This window comes from Rissa tridactyla, chromosome 2, assembly GCF_028500815.1.
Source record: "Rissa tridactyla isolate bRisTri1 chromosome 2, bRisTri1.patW.cur.20221130, whole genome shotgun sequence".
NCBI classification, from domain to species: Eukaryota; Metazoa; Chordata; class Aves; order Charadriiformes; family Laridae; genus Rissa; species Rissa tridactyla.
The window spans coordinates 166,847,888-166,869,900 of NC_071467.1; the positions used below are offsets into that span (position 1 = coordinate 166,847,888).

Below are 22,013 nucleotides of genomic sequence, written 5' to 3' on the forward strand. Positions count from 1 at the left end.
GTAGGACACGGCTCGTTCAGAAATGCTAAATACCAGCTCGGAGAAAAGCCATACTGAGCTAAGGAAGCGGGGTTGGGCAGGATTTGTCACCGCTCCTGAAAAACAAAGGAGAAGTCACCAAGAGAAGAGGCGCCCGGAGCTCTAGAGCTCAGGTGGCTTCTGCTTTCTTGCTGCAGGACCGCGTGCGCCTCTCCGAACGGCACAGCAACCTTCTCGGAGAAGCGTCTTTAACAAAGGAACTTCCAGATGTCTTTTTGCATGCGATGCTGCAGCACAAGTAGAAACCAGAAATGAATTCAAGTTCCACTTCAGAGCGTCAATACCTCAAATTCCCCGGGGGGTTCAGGGGGGAATAAACAGCGATGGCGGCGATCTTTATTTACGTCTGGCTCGTGTCACTAACTCCGAAATCTGAGAAAAACCACACGAGCAAATTCTTTCCGTATATTAAGGGCTTCCCTTAAAGCAGAAGTTTTAGGCTGCGGTTTTGAGGATACCTGCAGTTTGTTTTCAGGAAAACTTGGCGCAGAATACGTATATTTAAAAGAAAAAGAAAACCATCAAGCTTTTGCCCAATTAGCAAAGCGTCAAACCCGAGGGAATTACTGACCTCCAGCTGCAACTTCAGGTTGTTGGCGGTGCTCCCTCTCCCGTCACCCAGCTCCGTCATCCAAATCCAGAGGAGAGATAAGCCGTGACACTCCAGGAAGGACTTCAGGCAGGACTGCGAGTGCGTGTTCTGGATGAGCCAAAGTTAGAGAGAGGCCGGGGGACCCGTCAGAGACTTACAGGCAAAAAAAAAAAAAAAAAAAAAGCTTCGATTTCCCCAGGCTAAGGTGGCCAACTGCTCAACTGGGCTTGCGTTACCTGTCAAACCCATCGCAGAAGGCAGACGTGGGCACCGGCACGTTTCATGTCATTTAAATGGCCGCAACTGCCGGGTTCGGAGCAGCAAACGCACGCGGCAGAACCCTTGTAACCGTTCCCTGGTGGACAACTCACACTGGGGAACAAAACTTAACGATAATGGACTGCACAGAAAACCGGCCGCAATTTATCTGCGCTCAGAAGTAAAAATGCAGGATAATTTTGGAGATAAGACAGCTATTTTAAGCTGACAAACTACTCATTTATTTTCCACACCCTTATGTATTTGCATCTAGAAATGGGCGCTTTGCGTCACCACCCAGGCCGAGTTCCACCAAGTATCAAAGGAGCAAAGGTTGGAGATGACCCAGGATCTATAAACCAAGAAGAACTGCCCGGCTCGTGCTTGGGACGTTGGCCCAGGTGTGAGACCTTTCTTCCACCTTCCCCCTCTTGCTCTAACGAGAGCTCCAAAGACACGGGTTTCCTCCCTTTCAGCTGGGTCCTCCTCACCTGGATGAGTTTGAGGCAGGTGAGCTTCTGCTCCAGCGTTTCGATCCGAACCATCAACCGGGATAAGCTGAGAACCTGGTTCTTATCGGAGAGACCTTCTCCGTTCTCCAGCAGCGCTTCCAGCTCCCCGTCCACCTACCAATGTTAAAGAAAAACAACTCTCAGGTGGTGCCAGGCTCATGCCACCCAATGGTAACCCGTTCCCTGGCTCTGACAACCAGGCGAAGCCTCTCCCAAGCAACTTGCCCATACGGAAAAGCCCATATGGGTTTAATTTGACTCAATACGGTTGGGTTTCTTTTAGCTGGCCTATTATGGGACTTTTTTAGACCTTAAATCACAGAATCGCAGAATGGTCGGGGTTGGAAGGGACCTTTGGAGATCATCTAGTCCAACCCCCTGCCAGAACAGGGTCACCCACAGCAGGCGGCACAGGAACGCCTCCAGGTGGGGTCTGAATATCTCCAGAGACGGAGACTCCACCACCTCTCTGGGCAGCCTGTGCCAGGGCTCTGCCACCCTCAAAAGAAAGAAGCTCCTCCTCATGTTGAGATAGAACTTCCCGTGTCCCAGTTTGTGCCCGTTACCCCTCGTCCTGTCGCTGGGCACCACTGAGAAGAGTCTGGCCCCATCCTCCTGACACCCGCCCTTTAGCTATTGCTGAGCATGGATGAGATCCCCTCTCAGTCTGCTCTTCTCCAGGCTGCACAGCCCCAGGGCTCTCAGCCTTTCCTCAGCACAGAGATGCTCCAGTCCCCTCATCATCTTGGTAGCCCTTTGCTGTCCCCTCCCCAGCAGTTCCCTGCCCTTCTTGAACTGGGGAGCCCAGAACTGGACCCAGTGCTCCAGATGTGGCCTCACCAGGGCAGAGCAGAGTGGGAGGATGACCTCCCTCCACCTGCTGGCCACACTCTTCTTGATGCCCCCCAGGAGACCATTGGCCGCCTTGGTCACAAGGTCCCATTGCTGGCTCATGGGCAACTTGTTGTCCACCAGGACTCCCAGGTCCTCCTCCGCAGAGCTGCTCTCCAGCAGGTCCCGTACAAGAGCGCCCTGTTCCCACCAGTTTATACTGGGCTGGGCACACACGCAACAGGCGGGAATCCCCCGACTCCAACATCCACTTCTCCTAACCAGCGGCAGGTTTTAGATGTATAAACCTAATGCCCCACGGAGGAAATTCCAGGTGTGAGCACCAAAACACTCCCGGTCGCAAGTTTATCTGCTCACCCAGGAAAACAGCTGTGCACTAAGAGATTATCTTGAATTGCAGACAGATTTACTTCTTCACTGGTGTTTATAATCTTTCCAAGCAGAGGCGCATTCCTCTCCACGTGGACACCGAAAGAGCATCGTTCAGAATTCAGCCTACTGCTCGGTGCCACCAATTAGCATTTTAAAACCACTTATAAACGACTCATAAATAATTTCTTGGCCTCCTGACTCTCCAATACAGTAAATAAAAACGAAGCCGGCATTTTCAGTAGTTGGCTTCTCCCAAAAGAGCAGGTAACAAATCTTATCTGTAGGAAGAGAGGTTTCTATCTTCCAAGGACAGAACAATTAACATCTTGCAGGAAGCGAAAAGAGCCCGCGCGGTTTCTTGCAGCAAATTTTTTTTGCCCACGAAAAACTCCTTCTGACCGCTTGGCTCACACTTCTCTGCAGTTTCCTACGTCTACCGCGTGAACCCAGCCCCGCAGCTCAACGTGGGGAGTAGCTCCATGGAACCACTTGGGGATTACACGCGTGAAAAAGCTATAAAAAGACTTAAAAAAAAAAAAAAAGCTGGATTCAAGTTACATATTTCATTCACGTCCATCTGCAAACACAACTGTAATAAGAGTGAGGGCAAATACGACACGTGTTCATACAAGTTCCTCCCGGAAGCCGACAGGCCTCTAGGCCAAAGCAATGAAGAGCTTCAAATTCCACATCCCGGCCGGGAGACCGCAAACGTCTGCGCCCTTCCAGCTGTCAAATTGCAGGTAACGGCCCAAACGGCGAAGGCGGTATTGCCCGTCTTCCACCGACGTTTAAAAAAAAAAAAAAATCACGCAACGCAAACCCTATTTTTAAAGGCACGTAGAATTTAGGATGCTTTTTAGTAGCATGAAGTACTGACGAGCAGATACCTGCGAAGGTCCCTTCCTGGTGGGACGCTGGCCTGAGTTACCCAGAGAAAGGAAATACGTGTTTAAGTAAAGCTCCAAGAACGGGTGACGGTTTTAAACTAAAAGAGGGGAGATTTAGACTAGATAGAAGGAAGAAACGTTTTACGCTGAGGGTGGTGAGACCCTGGCCCAGGTTGTCCAGAGAGGTGGGAGACGCCCCATCGCTGGAAACATTCCAGGCCAGGTTGGACAGGGCTTGGAGCAACCTGGGCTGGTGGGAGGTGTCCCTGCCCAGGGCAGGGGGTGCCACTGGGGGGGCTTTAAGGTCCCTTCCCACTCAAACCATTCTGTGATTCTAAGAAAAAACAAGTGTTGAAGGCCCATATGAAATAAAACGATATAAATACATCCAGGGAAAAGACTGGACTTTGAGGTCGTCAGGAGTCATTGACCCCAGAAGCCGACTCTAGAGATGACCTGAAGACTCACACAAAGAGGATCAAGCCCAGGGTCAAGCCTTGGTTGCTGTTACTCTTAGAAATAAACAAACACCACAAGGGAGACTCAGACTCACCGAGTCCTTCTTCCGGGAACGCTCCTTTTTCATTTTCCCTCCGGCGGCTCGGATGCTGACCCTGTTCTCTCCGCCCAGGTAACCCCGGCAGTTGGCCGAGCCGCAGAAACATTTCTGAGCCTCTTTGCTGTTGGTGGACACGAGCAACAGAGCAGTTTAGTAACAGATCGGCCGCATCCACGGCGAGTTATTTGACCTTACTCTTAAGTAAGGTGAGAATTAAGGTACTTCTGCATCCTCAGAAGAAAAGGACGGGAACTTCTCCGCATGGCAAGGCCTTTCTGGCCACTGAAAATTCAAACCAAGTCTTTCTTTCTTACATGGCTACCGCGATTCCATGTCGTCTCAGCTGGAAACCAAAGCCTGCTTCACCTCCAGGCTCTTTGTAGGTCAAGAACCAAGAACCAGAAAGGGAAAGGTGGAGCGGCTGGGTCCGAGATCTTCTTACCGCCCATTGCAATCGATAAATTAATTTTCCTAATGAATATATAATCAGGATGACATATCCATTAGGAAAAAAGGCTTGCGTTTTACAGCTTGAAACAGACTAAAGATTGGGCTGAGGACTCGTGGAAGTACCGAGATTCAGGTGGAAGATGTTTTTTTGCACGGATATGGAGCCGTGGAGAGCAGAGGGGATTTACATTGTATTATATTCAGGCAATATTTCTACAAAGCCTCTGCATTTTCTACTTCACACACCACGAATTTTAAACTACGTGCCAAAACTGCTTGGGAAAACACGGTGGTTTTGGAATGTGGCTCTGCAGTACCAGCGGTAAGAACCAGGAAAGTTCCACTGCAGGATCTTCTAGGAAGCAGAACGGGAGCCCAGGAATGATGCCCAGGAGATCAGAGCTGGAAAAACTCCAGGAAGACAAGACTAGGTTCACTAGACTCCAATACGCGAGGTATCAAAATGAACCAATATTGCAAAATTATTCGCCTAACAGGGCCATAATGTGAAACCCTAATAACTTTGACTAAGCCACATACAGATAAAAATAAAATTACGGGCGTACAGACTGCTTACTACCCGACATTCCCCAGCTTTAGAGATATTCCCACGCGCCTAGAAACCAAACAGGCCTGGCTGCAAGAGCAACCAGACGGGCTGAGGCTAAGTTTGCCTGCCCTCCTGAGAGTTTGCACCGGGAAGGGAAAAAAACTTCACGGCAGCACCTCACGCTTAAGCGCAAACGATTTTATAACGCAGCTAAAAATCCGTTTCTGGCTCTCCCGCTTATAGAAAGAGCCATAGCGGTGGTGTTGGAGGCAGGATCCAGAAGGGAAAGGAAGAGACGCCCCTTAAACAACTGCATTCAGTAAAAAATGGGATTAGAAAATATAAAAAAAAAAAAAAAAGGGGGATTCTAAAATGGATGTAGAATTAATCTCATAATTATATGTTGCTCCGAGCCTGTCAGACGCCGTTTTGTGCTCATCACAGGGAAATACTTCGCCACACACCTGGACAAGCAGTAACATATAAATATATATATATCTATATAAAAAATATAAGAAATATTAGGCTCAAGTTTAGAGAAGGGAGCCAAAGCCCAACACACCTGCGCTTCTGGAACGGGGCAGGAAGAGGGAACGTGCGGTTTGCTGGGGTTTTACAGCTCTGCAAGGATTTGCAAAGTCGTAAAACCGGGGCGGGTGGGGAAGAAGAGGCGTTACTGAAGGGTACTGCAAAGTCTGGCGCTCAGGTAATTAATAATTAGACAGAGGAAAGAAACAATCAAGATCATTATCTGGGAAATTTCCACTGGGGAGAGATGGTCTGAAGTGGAACAAAAAGGCAATAAAGCGCCACTGGAAAAGACACATCAAATCAAGGGAAATCAAATCCCTGTCCCAATCTCTTGTGTTAGAAACGGAAAAAACTTTATCCCAGTAGCTTTTTATATAGTAGAATTCCAGTTCATTCACAACCGCTCTGTTAGACGAGGCTTTGCAATGGTTTGTTCCGGAGCAGGATTTTTTTCCGTTGCACCAACGCTCAAAAAAAACCCCCATTATTTCCAGCAGCTTCGAGAGAGCCGAAACGTACCCGTATCTCTGGAACTGGTAATCAAACGTCAGCTCGGAGCCCGAGGGGACCAGTTTGGTGGTGAAAAATCCAACTCTGAGCTGCCCATTCACAGTCCACTAAAGCAAGGAAAAAACCAAGGTGATGAGTTATTACAAAAGCCAGGCTTGGCTCTGGTTCTGCTTTAAATTAACAAGAGGAATCCTTCAAACAGCATCACCCACCAATTTAAAATTTGCTCACCGGCTCGGCAGTACTCGCCCGTTTCACAGGCAGCTGTTTCCATTTCACCAAGTTACAATAAAACCAAAACCCCCCCCCCCCCCCCAAAAAAAAAAAAAACACCAAAACAAAGAGACATAAAGGAGAAATAACTCCGAGGCTCGCTAAGTCGCACGGCAGTGGAAGCGAGAAGCCAGCGGCTTTGATCCAGCAGTTTACCTTTTGCGTCTCGCAGTTTGGTTCACAGCTGTGGTTCATAAAACGAGAGCAGTTTCCTTTCTGGGTGGCATCGATGATCTGTAAAGAAAAGAAGCGACGACTATAGAGCGCAACGGCCTCCCTCCCTCCCGCGCCGGGCAGAAATACGAAGCAGTACCGCTACAATGACCACGTTTCTCAACACAACCCATGTAGAAGTCATCACCCTTTCCTGCCCCAGCTACCGACACCATTTGGTTTGGATGAACGGGTTTTACAATGACATTAAGCGCCCCGAAAAAAAGAAGAGCACAAAGCAGCTGGTAGATGGTTCTTAAAGGTTTCACTGCAGGTAAATAGAGTTCTTCATAGTGGGGTGGGGATCCTGAATTTTTAACGTGGGTTTCTGACCCTCTGGTGCACGGGACGACGACGACGAGGGCTGGGGAAGCCAAACATCGCTGCCACACGCAGCATACTCGAAGAGAGAGGTCGTCCTTTCTCTTGGAATGTGGACATTCCAAGAGAACGTCCACATGGAAACCGGTGACGAGTGGTGTTCCTCAGGGGTCAGTACTGGGACCAGTGCTGTTTAACATCAGTGACATGGACAATGAGATCGAGTGCACCCTCAGCAAGTTTGCCAACGACACCAAGCTGTGCGGCGCGGTGACACGCTGGAGGGAAGGGATGCCATCCAGAGGGACCTGGACAGGCTGGAGAGGTGGGCCTGTACAAACCTCATGAAGTTCAACCAGGCCAAGAGCAGGGTCCTGCACCTGGGTCATGGCAATCCCAGGCACAAATCTAGGCTGTGCGGAGAAGGGATGGAGAGCAGCCCTGAGGAGAAGGACTTGGGGGTGCTGGTGGACAAGAAGCTCAACATGAGCAGACAATGCGCGCTGGCAGCCCAGAAAGCCAACTGCATCCTGGGCTGCGTCAAAAGAAGCGTGGCCAGCAGGGTGAGGGAGGGGATTCTGCCCCTCTGCTCCGCTCTGGGGAGACCCCACCTGGAGTCCTGCGTCCAGCTCTGGAGTCCTCAGCCCAAGAAGGACATGGACCTGTTGGAGCAGGGCCAGAGGAGGGCCATGAAGATGACCAGAGGGCTGGAGCCCCTCTGCTGTGGGGACAGGCTGAGAGAGCCGGTGGGTTCAGCCTGGAGAAGAGAAGGCTCCAGGGAGACCTTCCAGCCCCTTCCAGTCCCTCAAGGGGCTCCAGGAAAGCTGGGGAGGGACTCTGGATCAGGGAGGGGAGCCATGGGACGAGGGGGAAGGGTTTTCCACTGACAGAGGGGAGACTGAGATGAGATGTGAGGCAGAAATTGTTTGCTGTGAGGGGGGTGAGCCCCCGGCCCAGGTTGCCCAGAGAAGCTGTGGCTGCCCCATCCCTGGAGGGGTTCAAGGCCAGGTTGGACGGGGCTTGGAGCAACGTGGTGTGGTGGGAGGTGTCCCTGCCCAGGGCAGGGGGTGGCACTGGGTGGGCTTTAAGGTCCCTTCCAACTCTACCCAGTCTGTGATTCTGTGTGATTCTGTCTCCCGGATCACTGCGTCCTCCCTGTGAAAACTGGCAACACTCCCCTGTGCCCCCTTGTGATCACATCGCAATCCCACGGCAGCTACAGAAATTGCTTACTTTGGGGGGGGGGGGGGGGGGGGGGGAAGAGAGAAGAAAAAAAAAGGGCATTCGGAAGTATTTTTAGCTCATTTACTGTAAAGCTACCCAGATCCAAAAAAGTTTTGACAGCGGAGACAAGCAGAATAAGGTATTAGATTTCTATTTATACGCTTTGTTCTCAGCGGGGGAGGGCCCGTCGCCCAAGGTAAGCAACGCTGCGCTCTCTGCATCGCAGCTGCGCCATCCCACAGGGCTGAAGCAAAGCTAAAGAATTCAGAATTTCTGGTATATAGATCTTTCAATGGCAGTAATCCTGCATTTAGGGACTCCACCGGCTCTAAGTGGCCCAATTTAACGTAGCTGAAGCGAGGAAACGTGGTTTATTAAGGTATTTTGTAGACTGGTTTACTTGGGCATCCAAGAACATTGAGTTTGGCTTGAAGAATCTCTTGGAGCTGGGACACAGGCGGGGTTTCTCTCCCACCGAGGTCTGCTCGTGTGGAAGGGATGGCTCATATTCCATTCTTTCCCTTGGGAGGGCAATTTCTCCTCTCCAAGGACACTGGGATAACGTTAAGCTACCAGGTTTATGTTAAACCAGGTTGAAACTAAGCAATGGGTTAAAAAAAAATAAAATAAATACGTAAAGCACGACAACACAAAGCCAGGCAAAGTTTCCTTTCCTTGAGAATCCCGCTGCTCACCTCGTCATTCTTCAGGGCCATGAAATAATAGTGAATGTTCTTGTTCCGGGCATATTCCTTCACGCGAGCCTTGAATTCTTTGTGGTCCAGCACTTCTCCGCAGTACTCCAAGACGAAAGTGTTGCTGCAAAGCCCAAGAGGGAAAAAAAAAAACCACATCGTTCTGCACAGCCACAAGCAAAAAACATCGAGGAACAGAAAATAAACACCACCAAGATGGGCTCTCTGAGTAGAACCTGCAGCCTGGCGGTGTAGATACGATTATTACACACCTTAATCTGAGGCAATTCTGATTCATTTATTTTTTTACGCCATCGCATGGGGAGGTATATCGCAGCGAAACGCCCAGACACAAGAATTAAGCTGCCCTTCGAGCAGGGTTTATTCTGTAAAAGAACCGAAACCTTCCTGGTCTGGTGGGTGAAATGAGGGGTCAATAAAATACCCTGTTTATCCGTAGGAAAGGGGAATTTAAGCAGCGATGGAAGAGAACAACTAGTGACCCCTACGCTCAGCCACAAACCTCACAGATCGCATTCTGCAGCGCGGCCAGGCTTTAAACCCTCCAGTCTACCAAGACGCATCGTGAAACCGCTTTCTTGGTGTCTGTCCGAAGTCTTCCCTTGATTACCATCGCCCTGAACCCTTCAACTCTTTCCTTGGGCTGAACTGGGAGCACCAGGAAACCAAAAGCTCCTGCCCAGCTCCACCTGGACCGAGATCCAGTGTTTCGGGCAGGTGTCACTCACCCCATTTCCTTCCCATCATTAATCCCCTGCACAGAACTGTGGTGGCCTTCCAGCCCACGGATACAAATTACACCCATCTTCCCCCACCTCCGCGTCCACCCAAAAAAGGTTCTGGTGCACTAGTCTGCTCCTTCGGCTCATAACTCAGCCATATCCTTCTCCTAGATGACTCCACAGCCTATAGATACCAGCATGAAGGTGTCAGCAATGGTCTTCTGATGACCTGCTGCTCAGTTGGGTGAGCTCCACTCAAAGTCCCGACCGCAAAACTCCAAGCCCAGGCAACAAGGGCCACAGTGGCAGGACAGCAAGGAGATCCGAGCAAGAAATATCTTCAAACAAACCCACATCAGGTGGGACGGGTCATCTTCTGGGTGTACAACTTCTCCACCCTTCACTGGAGTTGTGACAGTCTACAGACTGTCCTCTGGTGGGATGACTACCAAGAGAAGGTTGTCTTCTCCCAAGACAAGCTTTAACTTCACAGCGATGTTCTGCCAGTCTGGAAATCTCTCTCCAAATAACAAACAAAACCAAAGGCAGTATTCCAGCCAGCCTCAGATTTCACTTGCCACATCAAGTGTTGAGGAACCATATCCAAAGCCCTTGACACACACGGGTCAACTGCAGTAGATACTTCTGCTGCTCTTGTTGATTTATTTACTTCTTACCCAAGGCCATCTTCACACTGCTACCTCCTTCCCATCTTTCTCAACGTTCCCAGTCCTAGCACACCCAACTCTTCCTACGGTGAGCTCTTCACTATCAGCCTTACCTTCACTACAACCTCCAAAGTTTGTCTTCCAGGAGAAATTCCTAAACCTTTAAACACAACTGGGCCTGGTATTTCCATACGGGGCAGCAGCACTGCTTCAGTCCCCAACACTACCACTTCCCTGTGCATGTGTTATTCCAAAAACAACAACAGGACCCTGCTCTTGCAAAGCTTAGGTCCCGCAGCATTAGGGACTCCATGAGGTTCAACAAGGCCAAGCGCAGGGTCCTGCACCTGGGTCAGGGCAGCCCCCGGTCCCAGCACAGGCTGGGGATGGAGAGCAGCCCTGAGGAGAAGGACTTGGGGGGGCTGCGGGGGGGCAAAAGCTGGCCATGAGCCGGCCACGTGCGCTGGCAGCCCAGAACCCCCCCACAGCCTGGGCTGCATCCCCAGCAGCGTGGGCAGCAGGGCGAGGGGGGGATTCTGCCCCTCTGCTCCGCTCTGGGGAGACCCCCCTGCAGCGCTGCCTCCAGCGCTGGGGCCTCAGCACAGGAGAGACACGGAGCTGTTGGAGCGGGGCCAGAGGAGGCCCCGGAGCTGCTGGGAGGGCTGGAGCCCCTCTGCTGTGGGGACAGGCTGAGAGAGCCGGTGGGTTCAGCCTGGAGAAGAGAAGGCTCCGGGGAGACCTTCCAGCCCCTTCCAGTCCCTCAAGGGGCTCCAGGAAAGCTGGGGAGGGACTCTGGAGCAGGGAGGGGAGCCATGGGACGAGGGGGAAGGGTTTTCCACTGACAGAGGGGAGACTGAGATGAGATGTGAGGCAGAAATTGTTGGCTGTGAGGGGGGTGAGCCCCTGGCCCAGGTTGCCCAGAGAAGCTGCGGCTGCCCCATCCCTGGAGGGGTTCAAGGCCAGGTTGGACGGGGCTTGGAGCAACCTGGGCTGGTGGGAGGTGTCCCTGCCCAGGGCAGGGGGTGGCACTGGGTGGCCTTTAAGGTCCCTTCCAACCCAAACCGGTCTGTGATTCTATGAAATCTGGAAAACCAGGAACCAGAAAATGCCAGGACGCTCACGCTCTTCTTCGATACAGTTGCTGTGCAACAGCGCAGCGACGGAGAGCACTCGCTCGTTTTAACAACCACTTAACGCTGTTACCTTTTACATAAACACAGTGTGAAGCCGCTCGCGGTTAAACATGTCGGCTTGAAAGCGCAGATTTGTTTTCAGTGCATTTTAGATAACTTGGCACACCTCTCTCAAGCAATCAAAACTCTCCCCTGCATCCCCCTGTGAATTTGTCTCATACAGTCGATATAGCAGTAAAAAAAAATAATCTGCCGTGAGACCTACAGCTTTCTGAAGCGTCAGAAACCCTGCTGGATTCCTCCGAACTCCTTGTCTTCAACAAAAGGAAAAAAAAAAAAAAAACCAAAAAAACCCACCAAACCCCCAGAGTTTCCAGGGAAACTCAGTAAAATATCCAGAGTTACAGAAAATCTTTGCACGGTTGAGTTCTAGGCAGATTGTTTTGAAGATCAACAGCCTCACCAGGCCCATCACGCGGCCTCTGGAGACGGGAATCAGAGCCTGGCAAAACCGTGAGCGCTCAGCACTGCTTCCCCCACCCCCCCGCAGGACACTCCAAAAATTTCTTCTACAAAGTCTCTTGTTCGCCTGCGGAGCAGCACAACCAACTTTTGCTGAGGGGACCCACCCGACCTGCAGACAAAACGGTGAGGGGTCTGAAGCTGGGGGCGAAGAAGCCACCCGGGTCTTGCTCGCTGGGGGAGCGTGGTGGTTCACCGCAGCCGCTCTCGCCTGGAGACACCTCCAGCTTCTCTCCCTTCTCCCAGAAAACCTCATCTTTGCCTCCTGCTCCTCCCACCTTGCGCTTCAGCTTCCAGGAGCTCTTTGAATGTCCTCACTCCTCTCTCTTCTCCCACAGCCTCGCTTAAGGCTCTTTTTACTAGCGGGAATATGAGAAAGCCGCGGCTCGGCAAGGCAGAAGGCAACTCCTTGACTTCTCCTGCCTACTGAGAAGGTGTTCCCATCCCAGAGCTCCTCCTTGGACACACACACGTAGAGCAAAAAGCACCCGGCACTATTTGTCTTCCCAGCCACGCTCACTTTTTGAGTGCAACCAAATTCCAAAAATATCGGCATCCATCCCCCCCGCCCACTGAGGAGGGGATCGACGGGGTCCGGCACCACGCAAGCCCTCGCGTACCAGTCCCACCAGCTCCTCTGTGCCAGACAGCACCGATAAAGGCCCTGATCCAGGCACGACGGGCAAACATCATCTGGCTTGAGCGCAACGGAGATGAGTCAAACACAGAGTCGGATCTGTGAGCACGGCTGATGTCAAACCAGCGCTTCGAAATACATCCGTTATCTACCAACTGGCTAACAAGGGAGGCAAGATCCCCACGGGATCTTCATGTAGTCCGAAGGGGAGGAGGAGGAGGACTCAAGAAGAGGGCAAGTCTTGCAGAGGTGGGAAGAGAAGAAGAGGAGACACAGCCAGAGCGTGTGCTCCTCCTCCCGCCTCGTGTAACGGGGACAGAAAAGGAGGGAAGGTAGATTAAACACAAGACGAAGCTACGGCAAGACTGTCAGCAACCCTACCGAGAAGGGAGGAAAACCAGCGTGGGAGACGTCACATGCAATGAGCGGATACGCACGTGCTGGTAACTAAAAGGGACACCTGACGGAGGACAAGGACAATATATAAAGCTGGAAGGACTTCGGCAAATCTACCGATGTCAGCGAAACGAAGAAAACGCAAGCAACGCATTTCCCCTTCCCGAGGGAGTGAAATAGCACGAGGACGTCATCAGAAGAGCAAAGGCTTACGATGGCAGATCTTTGGCAGCTCTCAGCCCCCAGCCTTTCTTCTCGGTGAGGATCACTTCGACATCTGCATGCTGCTTCTTCTGGAAGCGCCTGTTGGAGCAGTAGTCGCCGTTTGGGCACCTGGAAGAACTAAGGGAAGGAAACGGGAACAAATCAATTCCCAGCAGGACAACAGCGATAACAGAAACGGCTCAGATGGGAAACAGATACCAAGGAACCATAATCAATTCAGTGTAAAACCTTCAAACATGTTTCGCTATAAAAAGCACAACCATCTGACTGTCAACATGCAAATGCAGACAATTTATTTCTGGAAAGAAGACAAAAACATTTGGGATGCGAATGCCGCCGTACTTCAATGTCGTACAATCCAAATGGGATGATCCGGCCTCTTCTCCCCACATTTTTAGGGGTTCTTCTCCCAAGATACCCCCTTCCCCTACACCTACTGCCCGGGCTATGAAATTAAAACCAAAGGGCAGGGCTTCTGCCGGGTAATCGCTCTCCTTCCACGAGGTGACAATCCTCGTGCCAGGGGGTGAATCCCACCAAGCGCCCTGTCCCTCGTCTCCAGCTCGCAACAGGAGTTCTCCCTTCTCCAAGCCTCTTCCAGCAGGGAAAAGGGAGACAACAGCCATATCCTGGTGAGGCGAGAGAGATGCAAAAGGAGAAATGAGAGGAAAAAAGGGGCTCAAGCAGAGCTACCTTTGCATTTCTGACTCCCCCCAACCACGCTTACGATGGACTAGAGTTAAGGCTGAGGAGCAGGAGACTCCAGGCATTTTTTATTTATTTTTTTTTTTTTTAAGAGGAGGTTGCTCCGATCTAACCTCCTGCAGAAGATCTAAGGTCAGATGCTTGGCTCTGAAGATGTCTCCACACCAGCCAGCGGAAATGAGCGTACAGACAGCTCGTCGTCACTGCCCAGGAAAGCCTGAACTCCTTTAGGGGGTCTCAAGTCAGGTCGTGGACAACGTCGCCCAACTCTGGCAACTCATGAAATGCCACTTACCACTCTATCATGAGCAGGCGGTTGAGACAGTCTTCTCCACAAGCCACCTCCCCCTGAGCGCGCTCTTCTTTGGAGAGAGGAGGGCACTCGCACAGCATTCGCTTAATATCCCGGTGAGATTTGTTCTTCTTCCTGTCGAAGCGAAGTCATTGACACACAGGTTAGAATCTGGGCGGAGAAATTACTCCTCAAGCTTTACCAGTTGTTACTGGAAGAAATTCATTTATTCTGGAGAAACCGGGCATACGGATCGATTCCCTTCAGACAACCGCAAGGCGGTTGAGGGGTGACCAAGGACACTGGTTTGAGCGGGAGACGATGACCTTCCGATCACAAAAGCTGATTTCTCAGAAAGACATCCCAGGATATTTAACTTTTTTTTTTTTTTTTTTTTTTTTTTTTTTTTTTTTAAAATCTTCTCCTCAACGTCCACAATTCAACTTTACTTCCAATGGAGACGGGCACACGCACAGGCACCTACGCCCAGAGGAAGGACTAAAACTCCTTCATTTTGTCATACGAGAAGCCGATTTACAGAAATTCGAGTTCCTGTTTTTTCTGGGGGGAGGCTTTCCCACTACCCAGTACCAGTTCTAAGGTTTAAATTAAAAGGATAAACTCGGATTAGCCTCTGGGGGAATACTCTATTCTGTAATCCTACGTAATACGACGGAGACGATCTCCAGAGATCCCTTCCCACCTCAGCTATCCCGTAACAGCCACTTGGTTTCGCTCATCCCAAGGCCAGGAGAAAACCCGTATTCGAAAATATTAACATATAAACCATCAGTTGAGCGCACGTGCCATTTTAAAACAGCTTTCTTTTAATAAAGCAAATGGGGCGGGGCGGGGGGGGTTTAGTTAGTTAAAACCTCGGCTTTACTGTCCAACAAGACGATGAAAAAAGCAAGCAAGAAAACGGCAGCTACAGAAAAGGCTGGGCATCAAAGGCATCTACTGAATTTAATTGCCATGAGACGACGAGGGAGACGCTTTGGAGGGTGGATCCCAGGCAAGGCAAAAAAAAAAAAAAAAAAGGCGTAAGAAAAATAAAACCTCGGATTGAAATAAATAGCAGGTTTTACCTGCAGGTTAGTGGCTGGTTTTCAGACTCTGAATCAAGAACATCTTTCAAAACACTTTTTTTTTTTTTTTTTTTTTTTTTTTTTTGAGTATTTGAGTGAACGCCGTTACTCAACCACCCTTCCTTCTCTCTCGGGCTACGAGAAAAGGAAGGACGAGGTGAAAAAGGATCGTGAAGTTAAATGAAACGGCAAGATTTTACATAGGAGGAAATCAGCAGGCGGCTTTACCACAGGCTGTGCCGGGAATAAGAACCGGTCACGAGCTCGTAAGGAGCTCTCACCTACGCGTTAAAAGGCCAGGGCGAGTGTTTTTTTTTTTTTTTGGCAATACGCTTACTAATCATCCCTAAAACTCAGAAATCGATGATTTTATTTCCCAGGGATCGTATCCATCTGCAACATTCGCCCGCAAAAGGGAAAAGGATCATCTGCAGCCAACAGCCGCCCTCTGATATTTCAAATTACAGTCTGCTAGAGCTAAAATAACTCACCTGAGGTGACAAATCATTACATGCAGGTAACCAAAGCCTTTGGAAACACATTTTTGTTGTCCAAAACCTTTCCCACACCCAGACAGATTTCCCTGTGCCTTCGGAGAGGGAGCGAGCTGGCATTTGGGGACGCTTAAGAGACAAGAACTGGCAAGCCCAGAGGTGATGCTGCTTTATGGCTCTGGGCTTTAATGCAGCATCACCCCAAGTTCAGATGAACGGTGGACAATAGAGAAGAAGACAAAAAGCTTGGAAAAAATGTAATTGCTCATACAAAGTACCACGGGCACAAGAATAACACGTTTGCTCAGTGCTGATGCCAGTAATCCCACTTGTGCAAGTCCCGCCTCACACCCAAATCAACACTAGACCCAAACAAACCCCATCCCTGGAGGGGTTCAAGGCCAGGTTGGACGGGGCTTGGAACAACCTGGGCTGGTGGGAGGCGTCCCTGCCCAGGGCAGGGGGTGGCACTGGGGGGGCTTCAAGGTCCCTTCCATCCTAAACCATTCTGTGATTCTATGATCCCTCCCCCTCCCTCCAAATCAACACTAGACAACGGGAATGCTGCAAGATGACTGAGAAAAGCGTATAAATAAATCATCCTCCCCCCACAGCCTCCCGTCTTCCACCTCTTCTCATCACTGGGGCCCGTCTGGGCCCAATCTGGTTTTTCTGTTCAGAAGAGACCCAGGGCGGGGTTAGACAGTTGTCCAATATCATCTCCTCTACGAGCGGCTTTGCCAGACATAGGGAATGGGAGACATTGGCCCAGGTTGCCCAGAGAAGCTGTGGCTGCCCCATCCCTGGAGGGGTTCAAGGCCAGGTTGGACAGGGCTTGGAGCAACCCGGGCTGGTGGGAGGTCAGGCAGCCTCGGACCACAGCAGGGGGGTTGGAACTAGGTGGTCTTCAAGGTCCCTTCCATCCTAAACCTATTCTATGATCCCTTCCCCTCCCTCCAATTTATGCCAATTTGGCCATAACAAAAGCTATCACAGAACCAAATGGAAGTTAAAATCTACAATTCCCATAGCTAAGGGAAAAAAGAAGGGTAAAAAAAAAAAAAAAATCAGTTACCTTTCTGTCAGGTACACATTCTCCTCAATAAGGTCAAAGTAACAGGGCATCTTTCCTTGCTTGGCGAACTCCTTCCAGCGCTGGGGGTCTCGGAAGTCATCCATGATACACAACCGACCCACCATGGAGGAGTCCTGCGGCGCCGTCTCCACCTGCTCTCCCTCCAGTTTCACCTTCTTCTTCTCCCTCGAGTCCACGTCGCTCTCAGAGTCGCTCTCCAACTCCGGGCGTCTTTTTTTTGGTGGGCCTCGTTCTTTCGCATCGTTTTTTTCCAAAACCTTCACCTCCTCCTTCTTCTCCCCCCCAGGCACCGGCTCCTTGGTCGAATTGCTGCTGATCTCGTGTGCCTGCACCGAGCCTTTTTCCTTCTGCCCGGGCACCTGGCATTTACTCGAGGGGCTGGGAAAACGAGGTTTGCAGTCATCATCCCAACGGTCTTCCTCTTCGTATTCCTCGTGATCCTCCGTTAGAGAATCCGGTACTTGCCCTTGAATTCGTTCATAACTAACTGCAGAAGGTCGGCTAGCAGACCTCGCATCCCAATAACCATTGCCTTGCCAGTAACTCTGAGAGCCGCCGTACGCTCCCGAGCCCGGCTGGTAAACGTAGCCCGAGTAGACCCCGAAGCTGCTATCTGGCTGCTGGTAGGTGCTACTGGGCTTCTCCGGCTGGGAAAAGTCCCAGCCCAAACCACCCAGATCCTCCGTCGTATGAAAACCATCCAGCCTGGAGAATTCTCCGAGGCCAGACTGGTTAAGCCCACCCTTCCCTTGCCTACTGTCTGGCTTGGAAGAGCTCATCTGGTGTCGGGATTTATCGGCGCTTTCGAAACTCTCCGGCAGACAAAAAGGCTGCTCGTCTTGTCGGCCGATGGGTCTACCAATGGCCATCAGCTCCTTCAACGTTATCCTCTCGTCCGGGTTGGGTTTGCCGTGGGAGTCTGCCATCAGGTCTGCCTGACTCGTACTGTCAACTCCATCGCTCTGAGGCTGGCAAGGATCCGGCCGCAGCTCCTCCATCTCCTTCCTGCTGAGCTCGGTAGAAGTTGCTGGACTCTTCTCCATCCCTCTAGGAGAACATCTGCTCTCTACTTGTGGCCCACTTTTACTCGCCATGTTCTCCACCCTCTCTTCATAATAAGGTCTACTGGACTCGGGTCGCTCGTCGTCCCAGTGGTCGGAGAAGCGCCGGTTGCCCTGGCTGCTCCGTGAGGAGCCGGGGCTGCTCTCCTCCATCGTTATGGTGGAGTTCTTCGGTACAACCACAACAGACTGGAGCCGTTTCCGTGGCGCACCGTCATCGGAATCCGAGTCCTCCGTGTCACTGTCTTCACTTCCCCCCTCACTGTCGCTCTCCCCCGTGTCGGAGTAATCGTCGTGGCCAGCAGGAACAAATTCGGCAGCATTGCCGCTGCTGTCGCACGTCGGGGCTTGAGTTACCGTCTCCGTTTCTTCTGCAGTGACAATCACATCGCAAGAGGGAAACAAGGCGTCTGGAAAAGCCGAAGCCACCAAGGGCTCATTTCCCTCCTCCTTCTCGGCCAATACACCGGGACACCGAACTCTCGAATCATCCGTCCCAACTCCCTCGGTGGAAACAGCACTTTCTTCCACGACCTCTCTGCCACGGTGCTCCAGCGGCACTTCCGAATAGTACGAATGTTCATCTTTGAACGACGGCTTGCCTTTTGCCAAACCGAGATCAATGTGCTGAGCGTCCAACTCGAGCATCTCTTCGGCTTCCGAATGCGGCAGCAGCTCCTGGCGCCCATCTGGCGGTGGCACGTCCCATTTGGAAGAGACGCTTTCTTCCGGCACAGGATGGTCCGACCTGAGCCTTGGGGAAGAGCCATCCTGGGAGGGATCCTGGCTTGAGCTCTCCACCGCCAGGCTAATTTTCTGGGAAGGATGTCCATGCTCATCGTCACAGACAGACTTTGAGTGGAGCTCCTCCACACTCTCATAATCGCACGTAACGGTCTGCGGCTCTACCTGCACGTCTAGGAAAGTCTCAGATGTAACTTTTAAATCTGCTGGTTCCGCTTCGATTTCGACTTCCGAATGGTACAAAGCAGGGTCGGCATCGTCTGAAACGTAGCAAAAAAGCGGTTCTTTGGTTTTGTCACATGGAGTTGCCTCATCATCCAGCTTCTTAAGTACGGTTTTAGTATGATCTACATTCACGACGGGCAAAGCGATGGCTTCCCCTTGCTGCTGTGGGACCGGAGCCTCCGCTGGCCTTAACAGGCTGTTGCACTCGCTGGACTGGACCCGAGAATCGTCCGGCTCTTGCTCCTGAGACGCATACGTGCTCTCAAACCCATTAGATGGCAACGGATACGACGGACTCGTCTTCACGACAGGCGACGCTTCTGAGCGACACAGGCTATCGTCAGAAGACGGGGCGACATCCTCTGTTTTGGAGGCACTGGAAGTTGCCAAACCATCAGCCCTACCCTCCGGGGACCCATTTACACTCAGCTCCACGGGGAAACACGTTCTTAACTGATCGGGCTTTATCTTTATTAAAGTTTCTTGTTCCTTAACACTGTCATGGCATTCATTTCCTGCAAGCTCCTCAGACTTTGAGTTAGCAAAACCCACTTTCGATTCATCTGCCTTTTTAAAAGCGGGCAAATCGTTTAACTGATTTAATGGAGAAAGTGTCTTTTCCCTTTCAAATTTTTTCGCAATGGACACCCTGATCTCATTGCTTTTTAGACAAGAGGTCTCTAAATCTAGAGAATTAGAATGCTGTTTTATTTCTTCCATCGATTCTGTACAACAGAAAGAACTCTTAAATTTATCAGGCTTTGGTGCGGGGGTCTTTGAAGGGGTGGACTTATAACGGGAGGAATTCACATTACTGTCGGGCTTAGAATGGGATGTCCCCTTTCGATAGCCAAGCTCATCAAGGGGAGAGCACCTTTTGGTTACTTCACTTTCTGAAGTCCTTTTTGAATCTCTATCTGCTTTCGAAGAAGACCTTCCTCTCCTCTCCACGTCAGCATGAGACGACTCGACTTTGCTGTCCCGGTCCGACTTCGAGTAAGAAGTCCTCGAGTCTCTGTAGGAGGAGGAGGAGTGGGACGAGGTACGCCTCGAGTCGCTCGATCTGGAATGTGTCCTCCTGTACTCGTCCTCCGAGTCCGAGCTCTCTCGCGCCCTGCTGTCAGCATACGAACGGGAATATCTCGACCTTTCCCTGTACGGGGAGCTCCGATGGTACCTGCGGTCGGATTCGTAGTAATGCGAACGCTCTGACCTTGAGTAGGAAGAGCTGGTTCGGGAGCCCCGATCCGATCGGGAACGGGAATGAGACCGGCTTCGCCTTCTCTCTCTGTCTGAGCGAGAGCGGGAGGACGCATACCGCGAATCTCTTTCCGATTTTGAATAGCTCGAGTACTTCTCATCCCTGTCCGACTTGGAACGCGAGGAGGACTTCCCCAGGTCGTCACCTCTGAGGGACGTGGAGCTTCTTCTGGGATCTCTCTCCTTTTCCGTACTGGACACCTTCAGCTCATGTGACCGCTGGCTGGAGGAGGTCCTCACCGAATCTTCGTCAGACTCGGAGCCCAGCAGCGTGCCGTCAGACTGGGAGAACTTCCTCTTTGACCCCTGCCTCCGGGAGCAGAGGGGAGCACCTTTTGAGCCATCGGAAACCTCATCCTCTTTCCCAATATGGGAATCTTCCTTCTGCGGAGTTATTTCCGTCTGCTCAGGCGTGTTTTGAGTTACGTGTTCTTCTGAACCGCGCGATACCGCACCCTGCTTGATGTCCGGCTCCAAAGCCTGCTTAGGTACCACGTGGCACGGCTCCTTCGAAACGGGGACTTCGACTTCCACGGGCGGCGACAGCAACAGCGTCGACATCAGCGTTACCGGCAGTTGTGGTAAGGCGACCGCTGCAGGAACCGGCAACGATGCTGCCAGCGACGCCATCGGCGGCGGGGGAGGCGGGGGAGGCGGTGGCGTTGAGGGAAAGTCTGCGGCCAATGCCACCGGTTCCGTTACCGGTGCCACAGCCGGTGCCGGCGGCGGTAGCGTTGCTGCTGGAGCTGGCGGCGGTTTCGCCGTGACATTAAGCAAATGTTTTTTAAAATGGATCTTCCCTAATTCTACCTTCGGTTTGGGAGGTGAAGATTCCTCAGCTGCACCAGCGGCATCCCCCAGGTCCATTTTACTTTTGGGGTTAAAGTCAGGCTGAAGGGGTACTGCCGGGGAGTTCTGAGCTTCATTTTGTTTCTCGTTTCCGAGACCAGTCAGAAATCTATTCGGTAAGGTCTTCTTGGTTAAACTAAAGCTGAAAGACACCTTCTGTCTTCCTTGCTCCTCAAGGTTAACCTTTGTTTTGGTGCCTTTGGGCAAAAAGCGACTGGAAGCAACGCCTTTGAACACCGGGCCTTTGATAAAACCAGCTTTCTGCACGGTTTCAGGCTTGCCCTGCCGAAGAAAGAGAAGATGAGGTTAGAGGAAATGGTTTTTTGGGGTTTTAACTCTATTCTACAGGCACAGCAAACAATTTTCTTTTACCTGGTGAATTTTTCATGACAATAAAATAGAAATTGATACCCTGGGCTGCAGTCTGGGAGAGCGTAACCGCGCGGCCTCCTGCGCCTGGCGCTCTCTTGAACAAAATCAATTACCCAGTCATTTCCAGTTTGGAGCCAAACCTCCTCTGGGGTTTGGGCTGAGGCTTTTTAATTGACTTATTAATGACCAACCTGAAAGCCCTTTTTTCATTTAATTCTTATTTTTTTTTAAAAAAAGAGATAGAGTTCAACATATAAAATGAACTGAAGAGATAGTATCGCTTTATTTGTGCTGCTTCTGTGGTCCCAGGCTACAAAATATCCTGCGTTTTTAAGCTCTAAGTGCGTTTGTTTTCACATCCCAGGAGAACTGCACCTGGATGCGTTTGGTTTCAGCATAAATCAGACTATCAGGAATTACAGCAGCAACTTGGAGCCCCGTCCTTTCCCGCCAACAGCCTTATCTCAGTCTTTAGTAAGTCCTAATAAGTTTCCAGGCTCGGGCGTAGAGCAGTATTAACATAACGACCTCCAAGAATTCCCACCAGGGCTCAGTGGCGCGTGATGACTCGTGTCACCTCCAAGCCAACGGACACCGTAAAACACCCCACGCGCATCTCACCAGTAGCTCTCTGCTGTCTCCTGCCCAGCACCTCGCGCCTT

The 22,013-nt window shown here is 51.1% G+C and overlaps 1 protein-coding gene across 1 annotated transcript in view; it reads right to left on the reverse strand.

Annotated features, from left to right (window-relative positions):
- The window catches only part of SETD2 (SET domain containing 2, histone lysine methyltransferase), a 74,806-nt gene that overhangs the window by 33,794 nt on the left and 18,999 nt on the right, over positions 1-22,013 (reverse strand). The window contains exons 3-11 of the mRNA XM_054192958.1: positions 16,820-21,261; positions 14,166-14,297; positions 13,154-13,282; positions 8,842-8,965; positions 6,545-6,622; positions 6,125-6,222; positions 4,069-4,195; positions 1,381-1,515; positions 611-739 (exon numbers count right to left, since the gene is read on the reverse strand). Of these exons, the coding sequence (XP_054048933.1) occupies positions 611-739; positions 1,381-1,515; positions 4,069-4,195; positions 6,125-6,222; positions 6,545-6,622; positions 8,842-8,965; positions 13,154-13,282; positions 14,166-14,297; positions 16,820-21,261 (5,394 nt within the window). The remainder of the gene's footprint in view (positions 1-610; positions 740-1,380; positions 1,516-4,068; positions 4,196-6,124; positions 6,223-6,544; positions 6,623-8,841; positions 8,966-13,153; positions 13,283-14,165; positions 14,298-16,819; positions 21,262-22,013) is intronic.